Consider the following 21,324-nt stretch of genomic DNA (forward strand, 5'->3'; position numbering starts at 1 on the left):
AGATTTTCAGCACTATATTGCTCTGTTATGTTCATGCATGTCATAAAAGATGTGCATCCCACAGTCTTGTCGTACTAGCCACCTAGCTGTTAGAAAACCTGATGAATGGTCCCTACACCATTTGACATATGTCTGTTGTGTGACAGAGAGGTTGCATTTATCTGGATGGAGCCTCACTTGTAATTGCATCCTCATTGAAACTCTATTAAAAGAAACTACAAGGAGCCATGGTAACCACATGCACACGTCACGCCACAGCCCTGAGCCGTTGGGTCAGCTAATGTCACATACGCACATAAACAGACACACATATACATAGAGCATATAAAGAGCAAAATGCGATGAGCAGACCTTGACAGGGGTGAACATGACATGCTGTGTCAGTGCTAGTTGCTACAAGTGCGAGTCAATGAGAGCAGACACACACTGTACACGCAAACACACTGACACACAAACACAACAATCTGACAGCTGAGCAGCATTTGCTATGAGATGCTCATCACTTCTCATTGTCCTCATGCTGCTTTTGCTGACTGCAGGGCTGCTTACAGACATACATGGGCACAAAAAGTTCCCCCTCCCCCAACACACACACCAACAGACACACACACTGTGACTGACAGCGAGCTGACATCTGGTCTTAAATAGCAATAGCAACTTCAGAAATTACCACCTGCTCATGGCTTAGTAATCCATGTCACAAGGATGAGATGCACGGTATTGTCACATATGGCATGTACAGCATGTACTGTATGAGTGAGATTCTGCTTATCTGTCTGGTAAATAAAAGCCTATTTTATTACAAAAGTACTGCGATAAAAAAGGACATTTACTTGAAGAGCTGTCACTTTACAAAATATCTCCTGTAAAACAGCGTTTCCTCATGTGCCTGAACGAAAACAAAAAATTATACCTATTTGCCCCCATTAGACATACTTTAATGGCTATTGTCTTCTCTGGTCGAAGTGTAAGTAAGACAAGACACTGGACCGCCGTGGGGATTCTAATCCCAGAGGGAGCCTTCCCTACTCAGTGTTCACTTTGGGTAACATCATTATAGTGTTGTTGTATGCTCACTGTCCCTGAACAGCTGGCGATGGCTTCCACTGTGTTTCACTTTCAGATGAACGCTACAAATGCAATGTGACCACCACGGTAATTAGCCATATCAATTAGAATAAAGTTTAACATCCTCACAGAGGATAACTGTCTACATGTTCTCTTCATCCAACTTGGTTTTGGTTGGCAAAACATTACAGTAAAATTACAGCAAAGAATCACTTTCAGCAATAATATTTAAACCAATGTCCTTGCAGAGTGAAACAGGCAGTGCCACCTCTTTTTATGATACTGTATAGTTATCTCATACTGCATAGGTGAGACACAACCACGTCCAAAGTTTCTGTACTGAGAAGTGACAAAAGATCAAATGTGCTTTTCAAAAACTTGCATAGGAAAATTGCACATCAAATATAATGTATATTAAAGCAAACTGCATAATTTGAATATGAATTATCCAAGACTCAAAAGACAGAATGCCCTGTTTTTAAATCTCTAAATGATCAAAAAGTTGTACACATAAAATTTTGAACACGTGGTCAATTTCCCACAGCTGTTAGAGACACTTGACTGGCCTGCAGCACTGGGTCATGAGGGCAAATGTTAGCTTCACAAACCCAGCACACAAACTTTTCCTCTGCTTAATGTAGCCTGGTAAGGCTCAGTGCGATCTCGCTTGAGTTAGGAGCGTTGTTAATGGCCGCAGAGCAAAATTTATTTACAGGTGATTGGATTAGCCTTCAGAGCCATAAATCAAATATAGTGTCTAAATCTAATTCAAAATTGGGTGCTCCTTGTTGTTTTCATCTTTTAAACCAGTAACTATAATTTGCTAATTGGGCCGTCTTTCCGCTACCCCAATTCTCAGTGGATGTGGTCCACACTAATAAAATTGAACTTGATAAAACCTGAAATTGATTTATGCTGGCTTCTCTGAGGCTATACTGCAGTGGCCTCCCTGCTGTTGCAGGTAAGATAGGTGGTAAAGTCGCCACTTTACTGAAAAGAATAGTTCCACTGAAAAGAAAAGAGGATGAAGAATGGAGTTTCATTGTCAAAAATTGACCAGCCACTGATTGATTTTTCTCTTTGTTGGTCTAGGTAATGAATAAAATGGCTGTAATATGTAGTATACTGTGTTGTATTGCTTGCTTGTAGTCACATTTGCAGGCAGAGCCTTCAACTGTCAACATAAGTTGGTGCAGGATGCTATTTTGACAAACATGGGAGTAGGCACTCCCACTCAGCCGTCTTTGTGTGTTGCAGCAGACGCTGAAAAACCAATCTGTATATACAGCCTCCAGTTAAATCCTCCTCCGGACAACAGAGCCACACACTGAAAGACTTCATGTAAATCTCCTCGTCATTTGAACGAAATGAAAAGGAGGGAATAAAAGACATCTCTGACTGACAAACAGACTGAGAAAGGCGGAGACGAAGTTGGAGGACAGGAAACGAGACCTTTGCAGAAGAGAAACAAGAGAAGAGTGAAGACAGGGTGAGGGCAGGAGGAGAGGTGAGAGCAAGATAAAAACAGACGATGGAGAGGGTTAGAGGGGAGGAAATGAAAGAGGCAGGAATGAGATAAGATGGGAGAGCAAGAGAAGAGAGGAGAGGAAAGGAGAGAAGAGCAGAAAAAGAGAGCTGGATTTGTCGGAGAAGAGATGAAAAGGAAGGTGAGGAGTGGAAAGAGGAGAAGGGACTGAGAAAAGCTCCCAGATGTTTCTCAATGCAGCTAATCTGCATCCTAATAAGTGAGCAGGAAACTAATCAACTCATACAGTTCTGCCTGTCAGTCTCTCTCTTCATCTCCCCCCCACACACACACACACACACACACACACACACACACTTCGAAACGCTCAAGCAGAGATACCCCCTCCCTCTCTTCTCCCTCCTTCTTTCTAATTTTGGAGTTTATGATTTCTCCCATCTCCTCCCTCCTCAGCAGTAATCATCCATCCATCTGTCCACCCTGCAACCACTTTGTGCTTCATTGTCTCTTACAGCTTAAAGTGGAACCACTTTGCTTGGTGTAAGACTAAATAGTCATGCATGTCCTTACTGTGTTCATCGAAAATCCAAAATAATATTTGTGCAACTCTCTTCAGTTATGGGGTCCAATGATCGGGTCCACAATTTTGGACCCATTCCAAAACAGGCCTGTGGAAAACCTACCCAAACATGGTGTGCAAGAAGGAATTCAATGACTTAATTCTAATTCACACAATCAGACCTGATCCAAAATGTGGTCGACCTGAACAAACCCTAGTGGAGAGTGAACAACAACACTGGCTCGGTGATTAATGATCAATTAATAAGCAGCCACATTCAAAAAGAGTAGGAATACATGTAAATCTTCTCTGCAATTTACAGTTTACTCTCTGCTTAAAAAAAAACATGCGTTGTACCTGTGATGATTATGACGCCACACATGATCACAGCTGATAGCCAGTCTGCTAGGACCCACTCGGATATTAGACATAATGACAGCAGGACCCAATGCGATCCGATAAGAATGAATATAATTTGTACTTCGCCTGGCTCAGGTCATTGGATGGATCTGGACTGCCATTGCAACAATCACATGGTTGTCATTCTGACGTTCAGCAACCAATCAGTTCAGCAACCAATCAGTTGCCGAATAATAGAAGGCGGGTGTAATCTAGTGTGAGCCTGTCAGGGACAGACACTAAAGAGGAGGACGTTAAAACAAACGCAAGAAAGTTGGTGTGCTGCAGGATGGTGAGATCATGATGTTTAATAAATAATGACACTCATCCTTTAAGTATTTTGGTTTAGTTTCTGTCTGCATTTATATGTTACCCTAAATGGACAAAAACAAATGCAGAGTTGTCATTGAACAGTTGGCGACGCAACAGAAGACGCCGGACCCTGCTCCCACCACCCACCTCGAGTGAAGCGACACTGTGCAAGATGAGTAAAACTCACCAAGGGTTAATTTAAGGCCGGCATCCTTTCGTTAGCATCAACAACTGATGGCATTCAGTATATGTTGCAGCCTGTAAGTAGCTGGAATTGCTGTGAGGCTTAGTGTTAATTAATTCCTGTAGATGTAATAAATAATTTCTCCATTACTGCCTGGGCTGTGACACCATGAATTGAGTGGACCTGTGAAGACCTCTTACTTAAACGCTTGTGTTTTCTTATGTTGTTTGTGTTCACCATTATTACTGTGGTAATGCAGTAGTAGGGTTATTGGAACATTTTTCATACAACAGGGAAAATGAAGAAATGCAAAACACAGAATTTCCTGTAATTCATTCAAATAAGAGCAAGAGTTTACCGCCATGTTAGTGGCTCTGTGAGGCTGTACTGTAACTGAGCTAAATGCTCAAATGCTCACTTCAGCATGCTAACATGCATAATGATAATGCTTGCAAGTTGCAAGTTAACAGGTATAATGTTTACCATGGTCACTGTGTTACTTTCGCATGTTAGCATGCTAACATTTGCTAATTAGCACTAAACAGAAAGTCTGGTGGCTGATGGGAATGTCATGAGTTTTGCAGGTATTTAATCATGAACCAAAGTAATGGACAAAATTAAATTTGGCACAGATGGTGGTGCTAGATGAAAGGTCAGGGGATCAAAGTTATTACAATTCATCCTCTGGGGACCATGAATGTGTGTGCACCAAATTTCACAGCAATCCATCCAATCCTATTTCAATAGAAAGCAGTGGCCTCCCTGCAGAAAGCAAAAATCTCAACCTCATGGTGGCACTAGAGAAAAGTTCAGGGGATCACCAAAGTCATTAGAATTCATCCTCTACGGACCTTGAATATCTAGCAAATTTTATGGCAATCCACACATTAGTCATCAAGCTATTTCACTTTGAACCACAAGCGTCAACCTCATGGTGGCACTAGAGGTAAAATCAGGGGATCACCGACATCAGTAGGATTCATCATCTGGGGACCATGAATCTGTATAAAATTTCATGGCAATCCATCACATAGGTGTTGAGATATTTCAGTTTGGACAGTAGTGATGGACCAACCAACCCAACCACAGACCGACCGTGCCATCCCTAGAGCCATGCCACTAGCATGGCTAAAAATATTAGGCACTCTAACACTTGCATATGGTCAATAAGTTAAACAAAACAAAAGGCAACATGTCAGTATTGCTCCATCGTCATTACAAAAACTAAAGACAATCTAATATGCAACATTAAGTTAGTAGCATTAAGTGAATGTTATTGATTAGCACACCTGAGCCCATGAAAAGTTTCTAATAACACTAGTATCTTCCAGGAAAACACCCACAGGGGCTGCAAATGAACTGCAACTACACACTGAATAACATTCAACCAACAACTTTGAGAAGAATCTTCCTTGAAAGAGTGTCAAAACAAAATGATATACGGGCCTGATATGCTATTTTTCTCAGCTTTCAAGGATATATCAAAAAACCTCTAGCTTGCTCCTAAATAATTTATGCTCCTATGGCAACAGAGGTATGGGTCTTGATGGAATGCACTAGTGAGTGAACTATTGCATGTCGGGTGTACGGGAGGATAAGATGTCAGACCAGCACAGGTTCAGGTCATCTCAGTGTGAAAAGCCCAGCGAGAGTCCTGGTAGAGAGGCAAGGCTGCTGTCTGAGGCCAACCTGTGATAGATTTAGCCCGGGAAGTCTGTGTACATCATGGGATCTTACCTTTCACTCACAAACTGCACATAAATGCACACACACACACCAACCCCGACACAAAGTCAATCCTTCAGCGGGTGTTGTTCAATAATGCTCAGGGGAGGGTTGAGGGATGTCATCTTGAGAAAATAGGATTCCATCTTACAGAACGGAGGACTGGATCAGGCTGTCTACAAAAACACATCACTGGCTGACATAATGTGTCATGTCTGAATATGAAGTTCACACTCTCAGTCTCACTTATTATAGTGTAACACTATCAGCTATGCTATCAGAGACGGCTGAAAAGAATGGTAAATAAACAATTTACCCTCAGGGGGGTTTAACAGGAGGTGCGAGGCTATTAAGCTGCATTTAAGCTCACGTTCACAGGGGAGAGGAATGAAATGTCGACAGGGTGTAACACTTGACAGATACATTTTTATTTTGGTTGCTTGTTGTTTTCTCGCTAGTCTGTAGTCAGCTAGATGTAGAAAATGCAACACTGAACATGTATGAAATATTAACAACCAAAAATGTAATAACTGAAGTGAAAAAAAAAAGAGGAGAAGTGGGGGAGCTGACAGTGTTTGCATCGACAGGGGGAAAACAGGCATTTTGGTGTGGGTGTATCTGTGTGTGTTTTGTTTGATGTGCTGCAGTGAGACAAAACATGGATAACGGAAAGAAAAGCAGTATTTAGAGAGGCGACACAAAAGGATTTCATGTTACAGCAGGAGGAAGGGGGACGAGTCAAGGTCACACACAAACATACTGTATACACAGAGTAGGGCTGGGCAATATGGCTTATAAATAATATCGATATTTTTAGGCTATGCCGCGATATACGATATATATCTCGATATACACATTTTCTCTAAATTAACATACCTTAAATTCTCCAATAGTGCAAACATATGATGATTAAACTAACCAACAGTATATAAAGTAGTTAAAATTAGGTCAACCTTAAACAGCTACAGCAGTAAAATGCAACATTCACATTAATGCTTTAGTAATATTAATCCAGAAACATCATATATAATAGTAGAACACTGACAGGGACCAGTTTACTGCACAATGAGTACTTTAACTAAATGTTGCTATAATACATACACAATTTTACCTTAGTAAGGTTAAGAACGCAGAATTTTTACTTGTAGTGGAGTATTTTTAAAGTTGGTATTAGTACTTTTGCCTAAGTAATGGACCTGAATACTTCTTCCACCTCTGGTTAGCACACCCACAGCCTAGCCTAACAGCACCTGTGTGTTACCGGCCGAGCCTTCCCCTATAAGGAAGGCAGCCTTATGGGGTTGCAGTATAATAGTTATTGGACGGCTGTGTGTTGTAAATGGTAAATGGACTGTACTTAAATAGCGTCTGTCTAGTCTTTTCCGACTACTCAAAGAGCTTCAGCTACATATCACATTCGCCCCATTCACACACATTCATACACTGATGGCAGGTGCCAACTGCTCATCAGTTAAAAGAAAGTAACTCATTCTCTCACTCACACACCAAAGGCACAGCCTCAGGAGCAATTTGGGGTTTAGTGTCTTGCCCAAGGACACTTCGACATGTTGGCTGGGGGAAGCCGGGATCGAATCGCAGATCGAATCTGATTGGTGGACGACCTGCTCTACTACTATGCCACAGTTGCGTTTGCTGCCACAGAAAATAAATAAAAAGACCTTCTTTGTGTAAGGTTACTACGGTTCTTGTACTCTTCACAGCAGAGTTGCTCCAGACTGTGAACAGCTAGCTAGTTAGCAGGTTCGAATCAGGCTAAAGTTAATTAAAAAAGCCTAAAACCGGAGGTCTCCCAAATACGTTTTGGAGCTGGAAGCAGGGGGTAGAGTAATCAGAGCGATCAGATGATTGATCACGTTTTCTCCTGTCGTAATAAAGTTAGCTGCTAACTAGCTAGTTAACTGTTCACAGTCTGGACCAACTGCTCGAAGAGCAGAAGACGCCATAGTAATCGTCGCTGAGAACACCCCCAGCTGAGACTCCTCACACAGTCACACAGTGCTAACAACATAAACACCAGAGCTAACATCATGGTAGACATCGCTAACAGTGCTAACAGTATAGCTAACCGTGCTAACCACCTTGCTATCACAACAGCTAGCATCACTGAGAACATTACGGACCTGGCTAACAGTGCTAACCTCAGGGTCGACTGCGTCGACAGGGAGTGTAGTGGGGCAATTAATGCTCACGCCGGGAGAAGGGGACCCAATACTTAACCGGGTGGCGCTAACATGACTAGTCTGGAGAGGCACGCTATTATCTGAAACAGCCTATGTGTCAGAGGGTGTAGTAACAGACAAAAGATGCTCAGAGGCCAAGTAAAGCTTACGACCTTTATTGGCAAACTGATTAGCATAAGGAGCGGGGATGAGTGCGGAGGCCTGCGGTGAAACACTCGTCTGGGGCCCAGGAGGAGGGGGAAGGTTGGGGTGGCAAGGGGATCTCCATCCTCCTCGCAATCTTCTTTGCCAATTTGACATTCATTTAAATTTTGCTAAATACCAAATATGACTTCCCTATACTGTCAAATTCTTGTCATTTTGTTTTGTATTATGAATCGATTCTCATTGTCGTGACCCGGAGGTATTGTGAGTATTTGCTACTGCTACAAACTATTCGTTTGAGTGTATGCTTGGAATGTCTTTATTCTTAGTCTGCTGTCTAACAGTGTCATGTCTGCATTATATCAGAGAGCCTGATGTTTTATTAATGAATGCAGAGCATCAATACTATACAATGTATCTCAGGCAGCATGTATTAGACAGGTCAAATCTGTATATATGTAATACTTGGTAAAGAATATTGATTGTGATACATACTGTAAGTGTGTTAGTAAGTGGGCATACTGGTGTGTGTTTACAAGGGCATGGTGATGATTTATGTGTGTGTTTCTTCTGTGTGTGTGATTCTGAAAGCTGAGGAGCAGTTGTAGCCCCTCCCTTCCAAAAAGACAAAACAACAACTGTTCGCCAACTGTGCTGAAACAGAAAGGGACGAACAACGCTCTTTTTCCTACTAATGAGCAGAGCAGAGTGACAGCTTAAACTGTGCAAAGGGCCACCCTAGAGTGGAACTATTTTTGCATTCCTCAAATGGCACTAGGTACTAACACTGTACCAACATTTTGACTTCAAAAGAATGCATCTTGATTTTTACTGAAACGTTGCTCAATAAAAAATAAAAGAATAAAATCTATTAACTGAGAGAAAAAAGCGAGCCAAAAATATAAAAACTATTTCTGAGCATCGTACGCAGATATTGAAGCTACAGTTGCTTCTAGTCAGACATCATTTGTGAATAACAGGTTTAAAGTGTGACTGAAATACAGCATATTGCACAAACGGTGTGTGCACAAACGGCGTGTGCCATTTTTTAAGAATTAGTGAACATTTAGTCGTCTCCATTGCACAGAATAAAGGTTATTTTTCTGGCATGTCTGACACCTTTATCAGGCAGTCAAAACTGGAAAGTGACAAGTTACATGGTGAGAGAGGAAGGGGGCTGACATGCAATAAAGGTGCCAGTGTAGCTTCAAATCCAGGATTTCATGGCTACATGGTGTGCACCACTGACATTTGTGTTTAGTAGTAAAAGAGTAAATCATCATTAATTCAATTAACAGTTTCCCATTGGGCTGAAAACATTACTACAAGTTATGCTGTTGTTTTAAATTTCTGTACTGATCAAATCTGGTGTGAAATCAGAACTAGTTCACAATTCAAGTCACACATTTTCAGCCAGAGGTTGGTTTTCAACCAAAATTTGTAATCCATAAAAACAAACAAACAATCTAGTGAGGAATCAGACTTATTGTAAACAGGAACAAGGTTCATAGTATCTGCCTCTTAATGGAAACTTCTAGTACAATATGTGGGAATTTTATTGTGCCCTTTCCAACATGTAAAACATGATCACTTTCAAGTTATAAACCCTTATTATTCTGCTTCCACTCTTGTGTCATTAATGGGGCATTATCAATGCCACTGCCTTACAGTGCTGTATTTACAGTATATTTTTGTTGAGAGTAACATACAAGCTTATAGTGAAGAACCAGGGAAAGAGGACTGAGACAGTATTTAAAATGACCTTTTGGGAGTAGGTGCATCTACTACAGCAGTTTTGTGGGGACAGTGGCCATTTTAATTTAGGTTAAAATGGAACAATAAGCTCAGACAAGATCCCCTATTCACCACCAACTGAGTAGCTTAAGGCTAAACATCAAAATAATATGACAGATAGTAGTCATGACCATCTGGTTTCTAGGCGTGGAAAAAGAGCTGCTCATGTTCAATGGCTCTAATTGGTCCAGGAGGGGCTGTTATAGTAAAAAATACATAAATGCATGAAATCAAAACATATTAAAATTGCAGTTGTATTTCATTATATGTAATTTGGAGTGGATTTCTTGGGAAAAAGAGGAAGACAGAAAGAGGCAAAATGGTTCCTTTCTTTCTTCCTTTTTCCTTTCTTCATGTGGCCCCTCCAATTAACTGGTTTAGGCATGTGGAGAGGAGAGAGGGACAGAGCATACTAGACAAATCAGTCACTTACCCATCACTTTAACGAAGTAGGCATCAGCTTCAAAATTGTTCTTCAAAGCATGGATGATCATGTCATTTTTGCCCTCTGCTTGGCTTAGAACCAGCATGTCTAATATACCCTGCAAATGAAGACAGGCACATAGATAAGGGACAATGGGAGCATGACGTGTGTGTGTCTTCTGATGTACATTTTTATCCCTCTAACATACTGGGTGACTGATCCAGTATTATCTTATCATCTCTATTCTTCCTTCTTTCTTTCTCTTCTCCGCACTACATCTCTCTTTCCAATTTATAAATTCTCTCTCAAGTGAGTGAGAGACGGAAAGAGAGAGAGTTGAATTTGACAGGACACATTAGCAGTAATAATAAATTCTGATAAGACAAGTACATACAGTAGATTGCAATACAGCTACTGTACTATATGCAGTCGCTCATTCTGGGTGTGAGTAGGAGTGTTTGTAGGAATCTGTGATCAGAGCCTATGTACTGCACGTATAGGAACAAGTGTGTAAGACAGTGCGTGCGTTCGTGTGTATGTGTTGTAGTATGTACCTCTGCAAGGGTGCATCATTTTAAAATGAACACACCATTGTCACCATGGATAGAAATCCAGGTAGAAATAAATGAAAAAGACAAAAGCAGCAGGGGATACAAAGAAAATAAATAATAGTGCTTTGTCTTTGGCTTGCACACAAGCTACTGTATGCGCTTTAAACAACATCACTGATTATGAACAAGCACTAAACTGAACATGACATTGTCCTGTCCTCAGTCCAATTCTGGAATATTACTTCTGAGCATGAAAGGAAAGCCATAAACTTAAATCATTTTGTTGACGTCAGTGTTGAAAAGGCTTTACACATAATCCAGAGAAATCAAATATTCTTGTGTAGATTTATTCATTTTTCTTCTCCATTTGGCATCAATTTTTTTTATGACTGTTGAAAAGTGATGTCATTTTTGTGACAAATATAGCTATCTGATATCAGTCATTGTGGAGCAATGGAAGGAAAAAGAATGACAGAAAGGTAGGTAGTATGTATGACCAAAACAAGCCCTAGACAACATTTACTCAACACAAAACTACTTACGTCCTCATAGATGTCAAAGAATGTTGCCATGACGGCATTTTGGATGGCTCCCAAATCTGACTGGTCCCAGTGGATGTGGAACATTCTTCCTACACTACGGCAAGTGGCGCTGTTACAGGGCACATTCTCCAATAGAAAGGCCTGCTGAACACTGTGAGGCAGAGAGAGAGACAGAGAGAGAGAAGGATGGAAATACATACATAGATCATTTGCATCTTAGATGGTCAGATGAAGCATCTTGATAGCTCAGGAAGAACAAGAAAATTGTTCATGTCACAAGCTGATCAGTCTGAGACTTTATCAGCTGAGTCATACCAGTTGACTAAGCAGGACATTTCTCAATTAAGTCTGATGCAGTGTTTCGGTTTTATATCACAATGATACGTCTAAGCCGGGGGTTTGATGCCTAGAGTCACTTGGAGCAATCACTTTAAACACAGAGCCAAACATAATAGTGCTGTATTTGTTACAATAAGTAGTCCACAGTCTTTTAATGTAAGTGTCTCTGACTGAACTTTAAATGGTGACCTTGCGGAATTTACTTGTTTTTTTTTATAACCAAATGACATTTGTTATATTTCACTGCAAATAGCCTTGAACCAGAAAATGAGCCACTGTCGTTAAAGTTAGCTTGGTAATACTCACTCTGTCCATAACCCCTACTTACTTCACCTTTAATGTACTCATATAATGTAGCTCCAACAAAAGTGTTGCATTCCAATGATATAATAGATGGTAAAAACCATTAATAAAGAAGCTTGACCTAAACCCCTCTACAACTAGTAATTATCAGCAATCTCCAATCTATGATTCCTCATTCAATTGAGAATGTGAGACTTGGTTATGATCACAAATCCAAATTCTGCAAGATATTATATTTTAGGGTGGATTTTCTCTTTTCAAAATACAAGCATCAGTGTTTAAGAGAATGAAAGCTGCCTCAGGCTGAAGCCCCAAGCACCTGTGATAGTACAACATCCACAGGCACTGCTCTCTTGCTCTGCTGCACATGTCTACCCCCAATTAGGAAAAAATTACCTTGCTACACACAGAACACACAATGTTGCATGCACACATCTTTAGCAAGACACACAAAACATGTACTTCTTGTCTACCAGCAAGTCAAATCATTTTTATGTCAATCATTTTCTGCTTGACTGGATATACAGCAAACTTTGCATCGCTGTGACCACACCCTGTATTTGGCTTCTTTTTGCAGATGTGGACAGATGGCGGGCTGAAATAAAGCTACTCTGGGACTCGATCTCATTTTTTCTCCACCTCTCTACCTGTACTTTGTGTGCTCAGTCTTTGTCACCATCTCCGTTTGATTCTATGGGGAAATTGAATCACCGTCTGTTTCGATCTATGTGTCTTTCAGTCTTTGGAGCCTGCTCTCTGTACCTGTTCTTAGATCTCCGTGGGAGTGGTGACCGGAGGAAAAAAAAAAAGAAAAAAAAAAAGGCTCTGGTCTAAAAATAGACTAATTGTGAAAGCCCTCCCTATCTCAGGATTTTAGATGACTCTCCCCGCCATACTATCCCAATGCAAGTGTCTTGGGAGTGGAGGTGTAGGCAGACCACAAGCTAAGAGTCTGTAGGATCTAGGATGCTTTAAAAACTTGAAAGACGGTGTGAGGCAGTGTTGGAAAAACATAAAATGTGCCTTATTTGTAGCAAAGTTTTCACCTGTCACAATGTCAGAAAAGGTGGGACATTAGGCATAAAAAATATATATACATAATATATATATATATTGCAATATATAGAGAGTGTTCCTTGATAAAATGTTGATCAATTGATTGATTGTTATTGTCATCAGTATGATGCGGTCATCCATCCTGAAACTGTGATGACTTTGCTTGGGCAAAATGCACATTTGTGAGAAGACACAAATGACACATAGGGGAGAATTTAAATTGAAGTGATGTATGATACACAGCGAGATAGAGACAGAGAGACAGATAAATGTGTTTTTTTGTCTTTATATGTGCCTACCCTTGAATGTGACAGCACAAGCATATCTTATTATTGTGTCTTCCACAAAAGGAGATAAAACTGAAAAATCCAGCATGAAAACAGCTGGGATGGAGATGCCAATATTGACAAGTCTCACACACACACACACACACTATGTAGTATATAAAGCATGGGCTCTGTATGCTCAGTATACTGAATATGGCAGATATCAGGGTAATAAATGCTGATATTACACAACAGCTTGCTTCAACCAAGCAATCCAAGTGGTCAAATTGGCACTTGGTAAGCGTGCCAGAGTGCCAGGTGACTTGCTTTGTTGATATTGTATTGTATCATTGTAGTTTTTTCATAAAGTATCTAATGGCTGCTTCGATTGCCGTTTTTCAAAAAGTAAACAAGCTCTGGTAATCAGCAGCAGGCATAGTTTATCGGTTCAACTGACTTTTGGCAGTGCTGAATGGCTTGATGTAAGACCTTGTACTTCAGTGCATCAACCTCTGTGCATGAACACTGGGTTTTCATCAAAACATTTCTATTCAAATTATGATGCATGGTAGAAGGCAAAGTTCGACCAAACTTCGAAAATATTACACACGTTTTTAGACTTACCTGAAATGTAAAAATGGTATTTATGTTAATAAATACAGTATAAACGGCAATGGAAATTACTGGTTTGACCAAAGCTGGATGTAAAGCATCTTAGCTACCAGTAAGCCATACCTTCTGCCTCTCCCACACAGAGTAGAAGTATTTGTCACGGTAGTCCTGCCAGTGTGTGGTGTATTACAGTATAATCAATTTAATTTTTTGTTTTTATCTTCAAACAGCATACAATACATGTCCATAAAAAGATCAACATAAAACAATAATCAAGCCTCAAATGATTTTTCTGTTTTCTGGGAGCAGTGGATTTATTAGCTGCACCCAACTGAGAGAAACAAATTCACTTTTTAATTTTGTGGCACCATTTCAAATGTTCCCTTAAATTTTGCCTGACACTTAGCTGGAATCAGCAGCTGGCATTGCAATATAAGGAGTAAGTGCACTTTGCAATATTCTGGTTACTGTACAGGTAGGTAAGAGTTACAAATGCTCATTTATTAGGTAAGGTCTGGATTCAGCTGCCAATGTGACACACATCTGTATTTAAAAGACTGCAAAGCACAGTAAAGTGCAGGACTTTAATTAATTCCTAAAGCGAACACATAATGCTTGGGGCACACAGATTAAAATAGTGTCAGTTGAGATGACAATTTTCTCTGCAGACCTGCTGGTGTTTCAGGATGGCTGCATCTTTATGTGTGCTGGGAGGAGGTGAGGGGAGGGGCTGGGGGCTTGTGCTGGATTAACTGACTTTGGCTGATTATAGATATACTAGCTGGAGGTTTGGTTAAAAGTCATTCTGTGTAATCCATCAATACTGCATATGCACTACATCCTTCCTCCCTACTCATTAGGCTTAAAGTTAACAGCACAGCACCCACAGAATATGGCCATTTGTCACTAAGGACCTGCCGCTGCAGCACCTATTGGTCAAGTCAAACTGCTAATGGTGAGCACTGATTGGCTCACTGGCAGATAATCAGGCCTCCAGCTGTAAGAAATTTTTCAGGGACAGCATAGGTGTGTGTGTGTGTGTGTGTGTGTGTGTGTGTGTGTGTGTGTATGCAGAAATAAATGTAACCATTTCATAGTTTGAATTTTGTGAGGCACTTGATTGTTATTCACCAATGTGCGTGTGTCCTTTCTGAGATTTTTGTACTTCAAAAGAACCTCTCTCCAGCACTGCAGGGGTGATGATGGTGGAGATGAATTAAGGGTCATGAGGTTGGTCACACACACACATACACACAGATAAAACAAAAACAACTTTTCTCCTCAAATCTGTTAGTTTTGTGTTGACTGCAGTAGGTTTGACAGAAAACCTGATTTTTTTCCCCCCACATTTACACACAACATATCTATATCAATAATTATAAAAGCATCACTAATAGAGATGTCCCGAGCCAATCCTAAAGATCAGTATCGGGGCAGATCCGGGCATACTTTACTGGATCATATCGGCTAAAATAAACCTGATCCTTTTACTGTACTCGACTGTGTTTTGACCACCTCAACCTTCTAATGTTGCAAAGCTGCTCTCTTTTAGACAGTCGGACACTGCCAGCATTTCACTTGCATATGTGAGTGAAAATTGTGAGTGTTGTGAATGTAAAAAAAATTTGGGTGCACCGGTGCGAATGACTCTGCTTTCTGACACCTGGATTGGCAAAATACACGGATTGGTTAAACTCCAATGCTAACTCGTGTTTTTGTATATCCAACATGACCAAAACAGTTTGGCATCTTCTCTCGAGCTGACCGTGTCACATCAATTTCAGGACCTGCGTTCTCCCAGTTAAACTTTCATTCATATCATATCAATAATTTCGTATCTACTTAACAGTTAAGGTGTGTTATATTTAGCAGGCGACAGCTGTTATTTGTTACATCTGCTGCTATGTATTGTTGGGCCTCGCCTAACCTCACCATGTGTGAGGCCTACCTGGAAAGGCCAAAGCCTTCACTTAGAGGCTTGACTGAGAAACAAAGAACAGACAATAGGAAGGCACCAAGCTGACACAGTCGTTAATTTGCACCTGAATGTGAAATTGAGACGAGATCTTGTTTGAACCCAAGGCAAGTTCTCAATTGAATTTAAACAACGGACTCCTATTGGACGAGATGCGCGAGACAGTGCATGAAATCTCGGCGCACAGCTATGACGACACCAACTCTACAAAGCCTGGCGCTCCACACTGCCCGTTGCCATTCCACAGTAACCCGTTTACGAAAGGAGGCGCATCACGTCTCTGTCCACGGTAACTGCCGTTACCACATGAAGACGCTTTTCACGTGAACTTTTAATTTCACTAGGAGAGTCATAACTCGCTGGACAAGAAACAGACTATTTTTTGTTTGCTTTTGGATCCTGATCATTTACTCCCCATAACCTACAGAAGGAAGAGGCATAGACTAACTGTTCCCTTCACGGAGAGCAAGATGGCCACTGAGCCCCCCTCCCTACCGACATCGGCCGCTGTTTTCCTATGCTGCCCCGAAAGGAACAGTTTTGCCAATGGACCTGGCTTCGTCAGCGTCTGAGCCTGAGAGGAACTCCACCGGACAAATCCAAACAAACTGACGCATCAAGCGCTAGCCGAGACCGATTCCAAGTAAGAGGCTTGTGACTGGGCAGAGATAGATTTTATAACTGTGTTATTTCACCTAAGTTTCATTGTTGTGAATTGTGTTTTGCTTTTTGGAAAGTGACGGACTGCTGTGTTCGAATTGCTGTGTGTTTTTCTTTGTGGTAGCTTAGTCGGTTTAGCTGCACGTTATCTTGTGGACAAATAGAGCTTGTCCTCCCGTTATAGCTCTGTCCCTTTTTTCGAGATTCGCGGGTCTGCCTGCCATTTGGCTTTGTGCATGACAACCACCCACGTGGCTGCCACCTTCCTTGCACCCCACCTCTCTATTGCCCGTGGGAGCAGTTCCCTGTGGTTAATGTGTGTACATGTTGTAATAATAGCTGGTTGATAATACTTTTAATATCAAGATTTTTAGGTGGACAGCCACCTCTGAGACTTTTTTTCACGTTTGGTTATTGTTCCCTGATCCCAGGGTGGTGCCCCGTAATTATTAATCTATATTAATAATTAAATTTTATATTTATATATTAATTTTATTAATATTCATAAATATCTTTGATATTTCTGCTAATAACCAAACCTGCCCTACCGGAATCCCACACTATATATATTTATTTTTGCTATGTATACTGAGCATCTTTGGCACAAAAATATGTTTCGAGTTGAATTAATCTTATCTCATTTTCAGGTTGTAGCTTGAGTGTGCACTGGGTAGCTGTCATTTAGGTAAATATAACTATTGGATTGGACTTGGTATAAGCAGATATTCATTATCAAGGGACTCGGATTGGGATCAGGCCAAAAAAACTTGATCTCTCGCTAAATAACAAATAGATAACTCACTAAAACAAACAAACCCCCCGAATAAAATATAAAAAGCTAAAAATTAAGATGAATATGTGTGCTAAATTTCTAACTGAGCAGTCTTCCAATCAAAATGTCTAATTAAACTTCATATTGGACCATTAAGCACGGCAGAAAGTTTAACGCAACACAAAATGTTTTCATTTTGTTTGGCATCAAATTCTCCTGCGATTAAGCAACAGTGAGTAAAGTCACAACATTGATGTCAGCTTGAAAATTTTTTTTTAAAATTGGATTAATAATACAATAAAAAACAACAACAAACATTTGACTAAAATGTGACTTTAAAAGTAAGAGAAACGTGCAGTTTGCAGCCTGTGTCTGCACTAATGTCAGCGTGTGTGTGTTTGTGTGTCTGAGGGTGTGTGTCTGGGGGCTTCGATTATTGTATGAACCCTGTGTCAGCACTGATGTGCGTATTTCTGTGTGTGTGTGTGTGTGTGCCTGCGGGGAATCTTCCACTGTTCCTAGCTCTACCCGCTTCCCCTCTAATTGGCCTCTAGAGGGGCAGTCGGCTGGCAGGAGGCTGACCAGTGGATCACGACGACGACCCTTCTCTCCCTCCGCCTCAAACACTCCAAGAGACCACTGTTACCTGTCCACCTTTACCATTCCCCCATCTATCCATCCACTCATCCCTCCATCTCTCTACTCATCTCCCTCAAGGCTACACTAACCTGGCCACCTCCTTCTCGATGTCCCTCCTTTCCTTTTCTCTCTCTCGTTTCCTCTTATCTACTCATCAACTATCTCCCTCCATCCATCCATCCATCCATCTGCCTTTGTTCCACATTTTCACCTTTTTGCCCACCAATCACACCAAGGCCTCTGTTAAAATGCCCTCTAGACGTGTGTTATTTTTGCAAAGTGTGGCATAGGTGCATTTGATAAGGCTCTTTTCAGTTTTGATGATGGTAGCAACACAGCGACAGCCTCCTCTCTTCTTTACTTGACAAAATGACCTACCGTCCCTCTCTTGACTCTCTGCTCCTCTACTTCACAAAGCCTCGGTCTCTTGATGAAAATGTCTATCAGGTTAGTCAGGCTTTAGTCATGCAATGTTAATTTAATCTCTTTTTGATTTTTCGGTCAAAAGAAAAACAAAACTGAAAGGTCTGGTTCGATATCATTAATTAGTTTCCTCGTGTTTATATTATCATTTTTCTAATGTTTTCAGAGGAAAATAATTTAACTACAGAAAGTTTACTGACTTTGTGCAAGGATATCCTGGCTCATGACAATCAGTTATTATTACTAGTCTTACAGTCGCTATGTAAGGCTCTAGTCAGTATGGTAATGATGGTTCTTGTCAGTAATGCCAGTTCACTGCAATCCACTCGTTGAACTGCAATCTAACTTGTTGGATTTAGTTAGCAGTAATAATATTTTAAAGCAAAGCAAACATAGAAATGGATTAGATGTATGGACTGTATATTACATCAGTGGCTCCAAACATTGGTTTCTTGTGACCCCTTAATACAAAGCAGAAAAGGTCAGGATATCTCGGCCTCTGCTTTTTTCAGTAATGACCATTCTTTTTGAAATCTGCAAGGCTCCCAAGGTAAAAGAAATTAAATACTAAATCACCTTCTTTTAACAGTTCAAATATGACCATTAAATGTTAACTTTTTTGCAGATGTTTTAAAGACTTGAACATACCCTGTCAATACACACACACACACACACACATACTCACTCACTACAAGCCCCAGTTGGAATGACTCAGATGTAACAAGTCACCAAACTATTGATAGCTTGACAGAGAGAGAGAGAGACTGACAGAAAGAGAAAGAGAGAAAGAGACGTGGATGAAACGTGAATGAAGGGAGGTCCACGTAAATGAAGTGACAGCGAGACAGCGATATGTTGTCAAGGCCCAGAGACGCTGTGCTCATTGTGCTAGCCACAGTGGTGATGAACACAGGCGATGACTCACGGCGACACACTATCAAAGTCAAAGTACATCCTTTGGTAGTGTCACTCCTCTACACGGTCCGCCTGCCGTCACTCACTCTTTCATCCTCCCTGTCTCTCCCTGCCTGTGTCTTCGCCTCTCACGCTGTCGTGTTATACATGCAGATTTGCAACTACTTGTATTGCAATTCATATTAAGGTTAGGTTAGTGTTATTAGATTGCCAATAAACCTGGCTAGGAAACAACAAAGACTTGAATAGCACTGAACAGTTGAGTAGCTGAGTTGGTGGGTGGAAGTGTGTGAATGAGCAATCCTAAAGCCTGGGTGGGAATTTGGGCCCTGGGTTTGAGTCTCCATCTGTCACTGCGGTACTGCAACCCCCGTGGCCTAAACACTGGCTTTGTTGATGTTTTCATAGGAATAATGTCCCAAAATGACTGACTGAGCTCCTAATACTGTAACAGACAGCATGTGAAACTACATTCAACTAAACATGGGAATAATAAAAACAAAAGACGCATATTTTCCGTTCCGTAGGATTATGATCCATCTTTTTGCTGGATGGACCTGGTTTTTAGGAATGACAGAATGCACATTTGGTCACTGATGTCTATTGAATATACACAGTGATAGCAGACAGCCCTTGACACATAAATAAGTAAGAAACTCATAGCTTTGGTGTTGTTAGCCATGCTAGCGGCATGGCCTGCAGGGATGGCAATGTCAATATATCGGTCGGTCGGACAATTGGACCCACACCTTGGTCCACACTGAAATATCTCAACAATTATTGAATGGATGTTAATGGAATTTTTTACAGACAGTACAGCCTCACAGAGGAGAGAGCATGGCTGTAGACTCTTAGTCTTGTTGTACTTTACTCCTCAGAGATCACCTATCAATCAAACTGTTGTTCAGTGTCTTTTTTCTTTGGAGTTTCTGTTGGTGTTGCTCTGTTCTTTGTTAATCACTGCTCAGGCTACCTAACTGCTTTAATCCACTCCAAACAAAATGGAAAAATAAAACCAGTTGACATACTGTACAGCACAGGATTAATTCCAAGACCTATTAGACACTAGGAGCTTAGAGCAGTTAATTAGCAGCAGAAAACATTACATAACCTGGATATACTGTAGGTTGAATTACTACTGTGGTATATCAGGATGGCAAACCAGAGATGTATTTATATGCCCACACTGAAGATTGTACCTTCAAAGAAACAGATGTGCTTTCTGTTAATTGGAGCACACATACACACTCCTCTGCAGATTTTGCTGTAAAAGCATTGCAGCGCTCCACACTAGAATGAGGCATAATGACATTCTTTAAAACTAATCATCAAATGGCAAACACCCTCTTTCATTATGCTATTACTGAACAGCTCCCTAGAAAGCCGCTTCATTTTCTTTGTTTAGAAGTCATCTGAGGCCAAACCAGCCTCCCACCAACAAAGCTGCACTTTGGAAAGAAAATATTGTGCAGGACTAACAAGGCAAAATGTCTCGCACTACTCAAGTTTCCACCCTGGTATTAGCAACAAAACCGAGAGACATACAGAGAGGGATGGATTTTAAATGGCATTGCCTAGCAACAGCCTGCTAAGCTCTTGGCAGCGGTTTGGTCGGGTTGCATACTGATAGATGGAGACACACACACAGCAACACTAAAACTTAACGTGATAGAACTCATCAAGACATCAAAAAGTTCAAGAGCAGTGAGCTTTACATAACCAAGAACAATAATTGTTGCTCTGCTATATCTGAATGATATCACATTTGATCTGAATTCAGTACAGAAGTAGACATTACAATACTGTCAGGTTAACTGCTATCATTCCCCACTACCATACTTATTCCACTACAAAGATACTAATTAGGAAATATTATTAAATTCATTTTCCCTTCGGTCATGTTTATTTATGCAAATCACCACAAACAGTGCAAACATTTATCATATTCTAAGTACAAGTATCTTACAATTGCTTA

The 21,324-nt window shown here is 40.7% G+C and overlaps 1 protein-coding gene across 1 annotated transcript in view; it reads right to left on the reverse strand.

Annotated features, from left to right (window-relative positions):
• The window catches only part of itfg1 (integrin alpha FG-GAP repeat containing 1), a 144,334-nt gene that overhangs the window by 43,415 nt on the left and 79,595 nt on the right, over positions 1-21,324 (reverse strand). The window contains exons 11-12 of the mRNA XM_044194728.1: positions 11,390-11,540; positions 10,306-10,414 (exon numbers count right to left, since the gene is read on the reverse strand). Of these exons, the coding sequence (XP_044050663.1) occupies positions 10,306-10,414; positions 11,390-11,540 (260 nt within the window). The remainder of the gene's footprint in view (positions 1-10,305; positions 10,415-11,389; positions 11,541-21,324) is intronic.

Source organism: Siniperca chuatsi, linkage group LG1 (assembly GCF_020085105.1).
Source record: "Siniperca chuatsi isolate FFG_IHB_CAS linkage group LG1, ASM2008510v1, whole genome shotgun sequence".
In the NCBI taxonomy this organism is placed as follows: Eukaryota; Metazoa; Chordata; class Actinopteri; order Centrarchiformes; family Sinipercidae; genus Siniperca; species Siniperca chuatsi.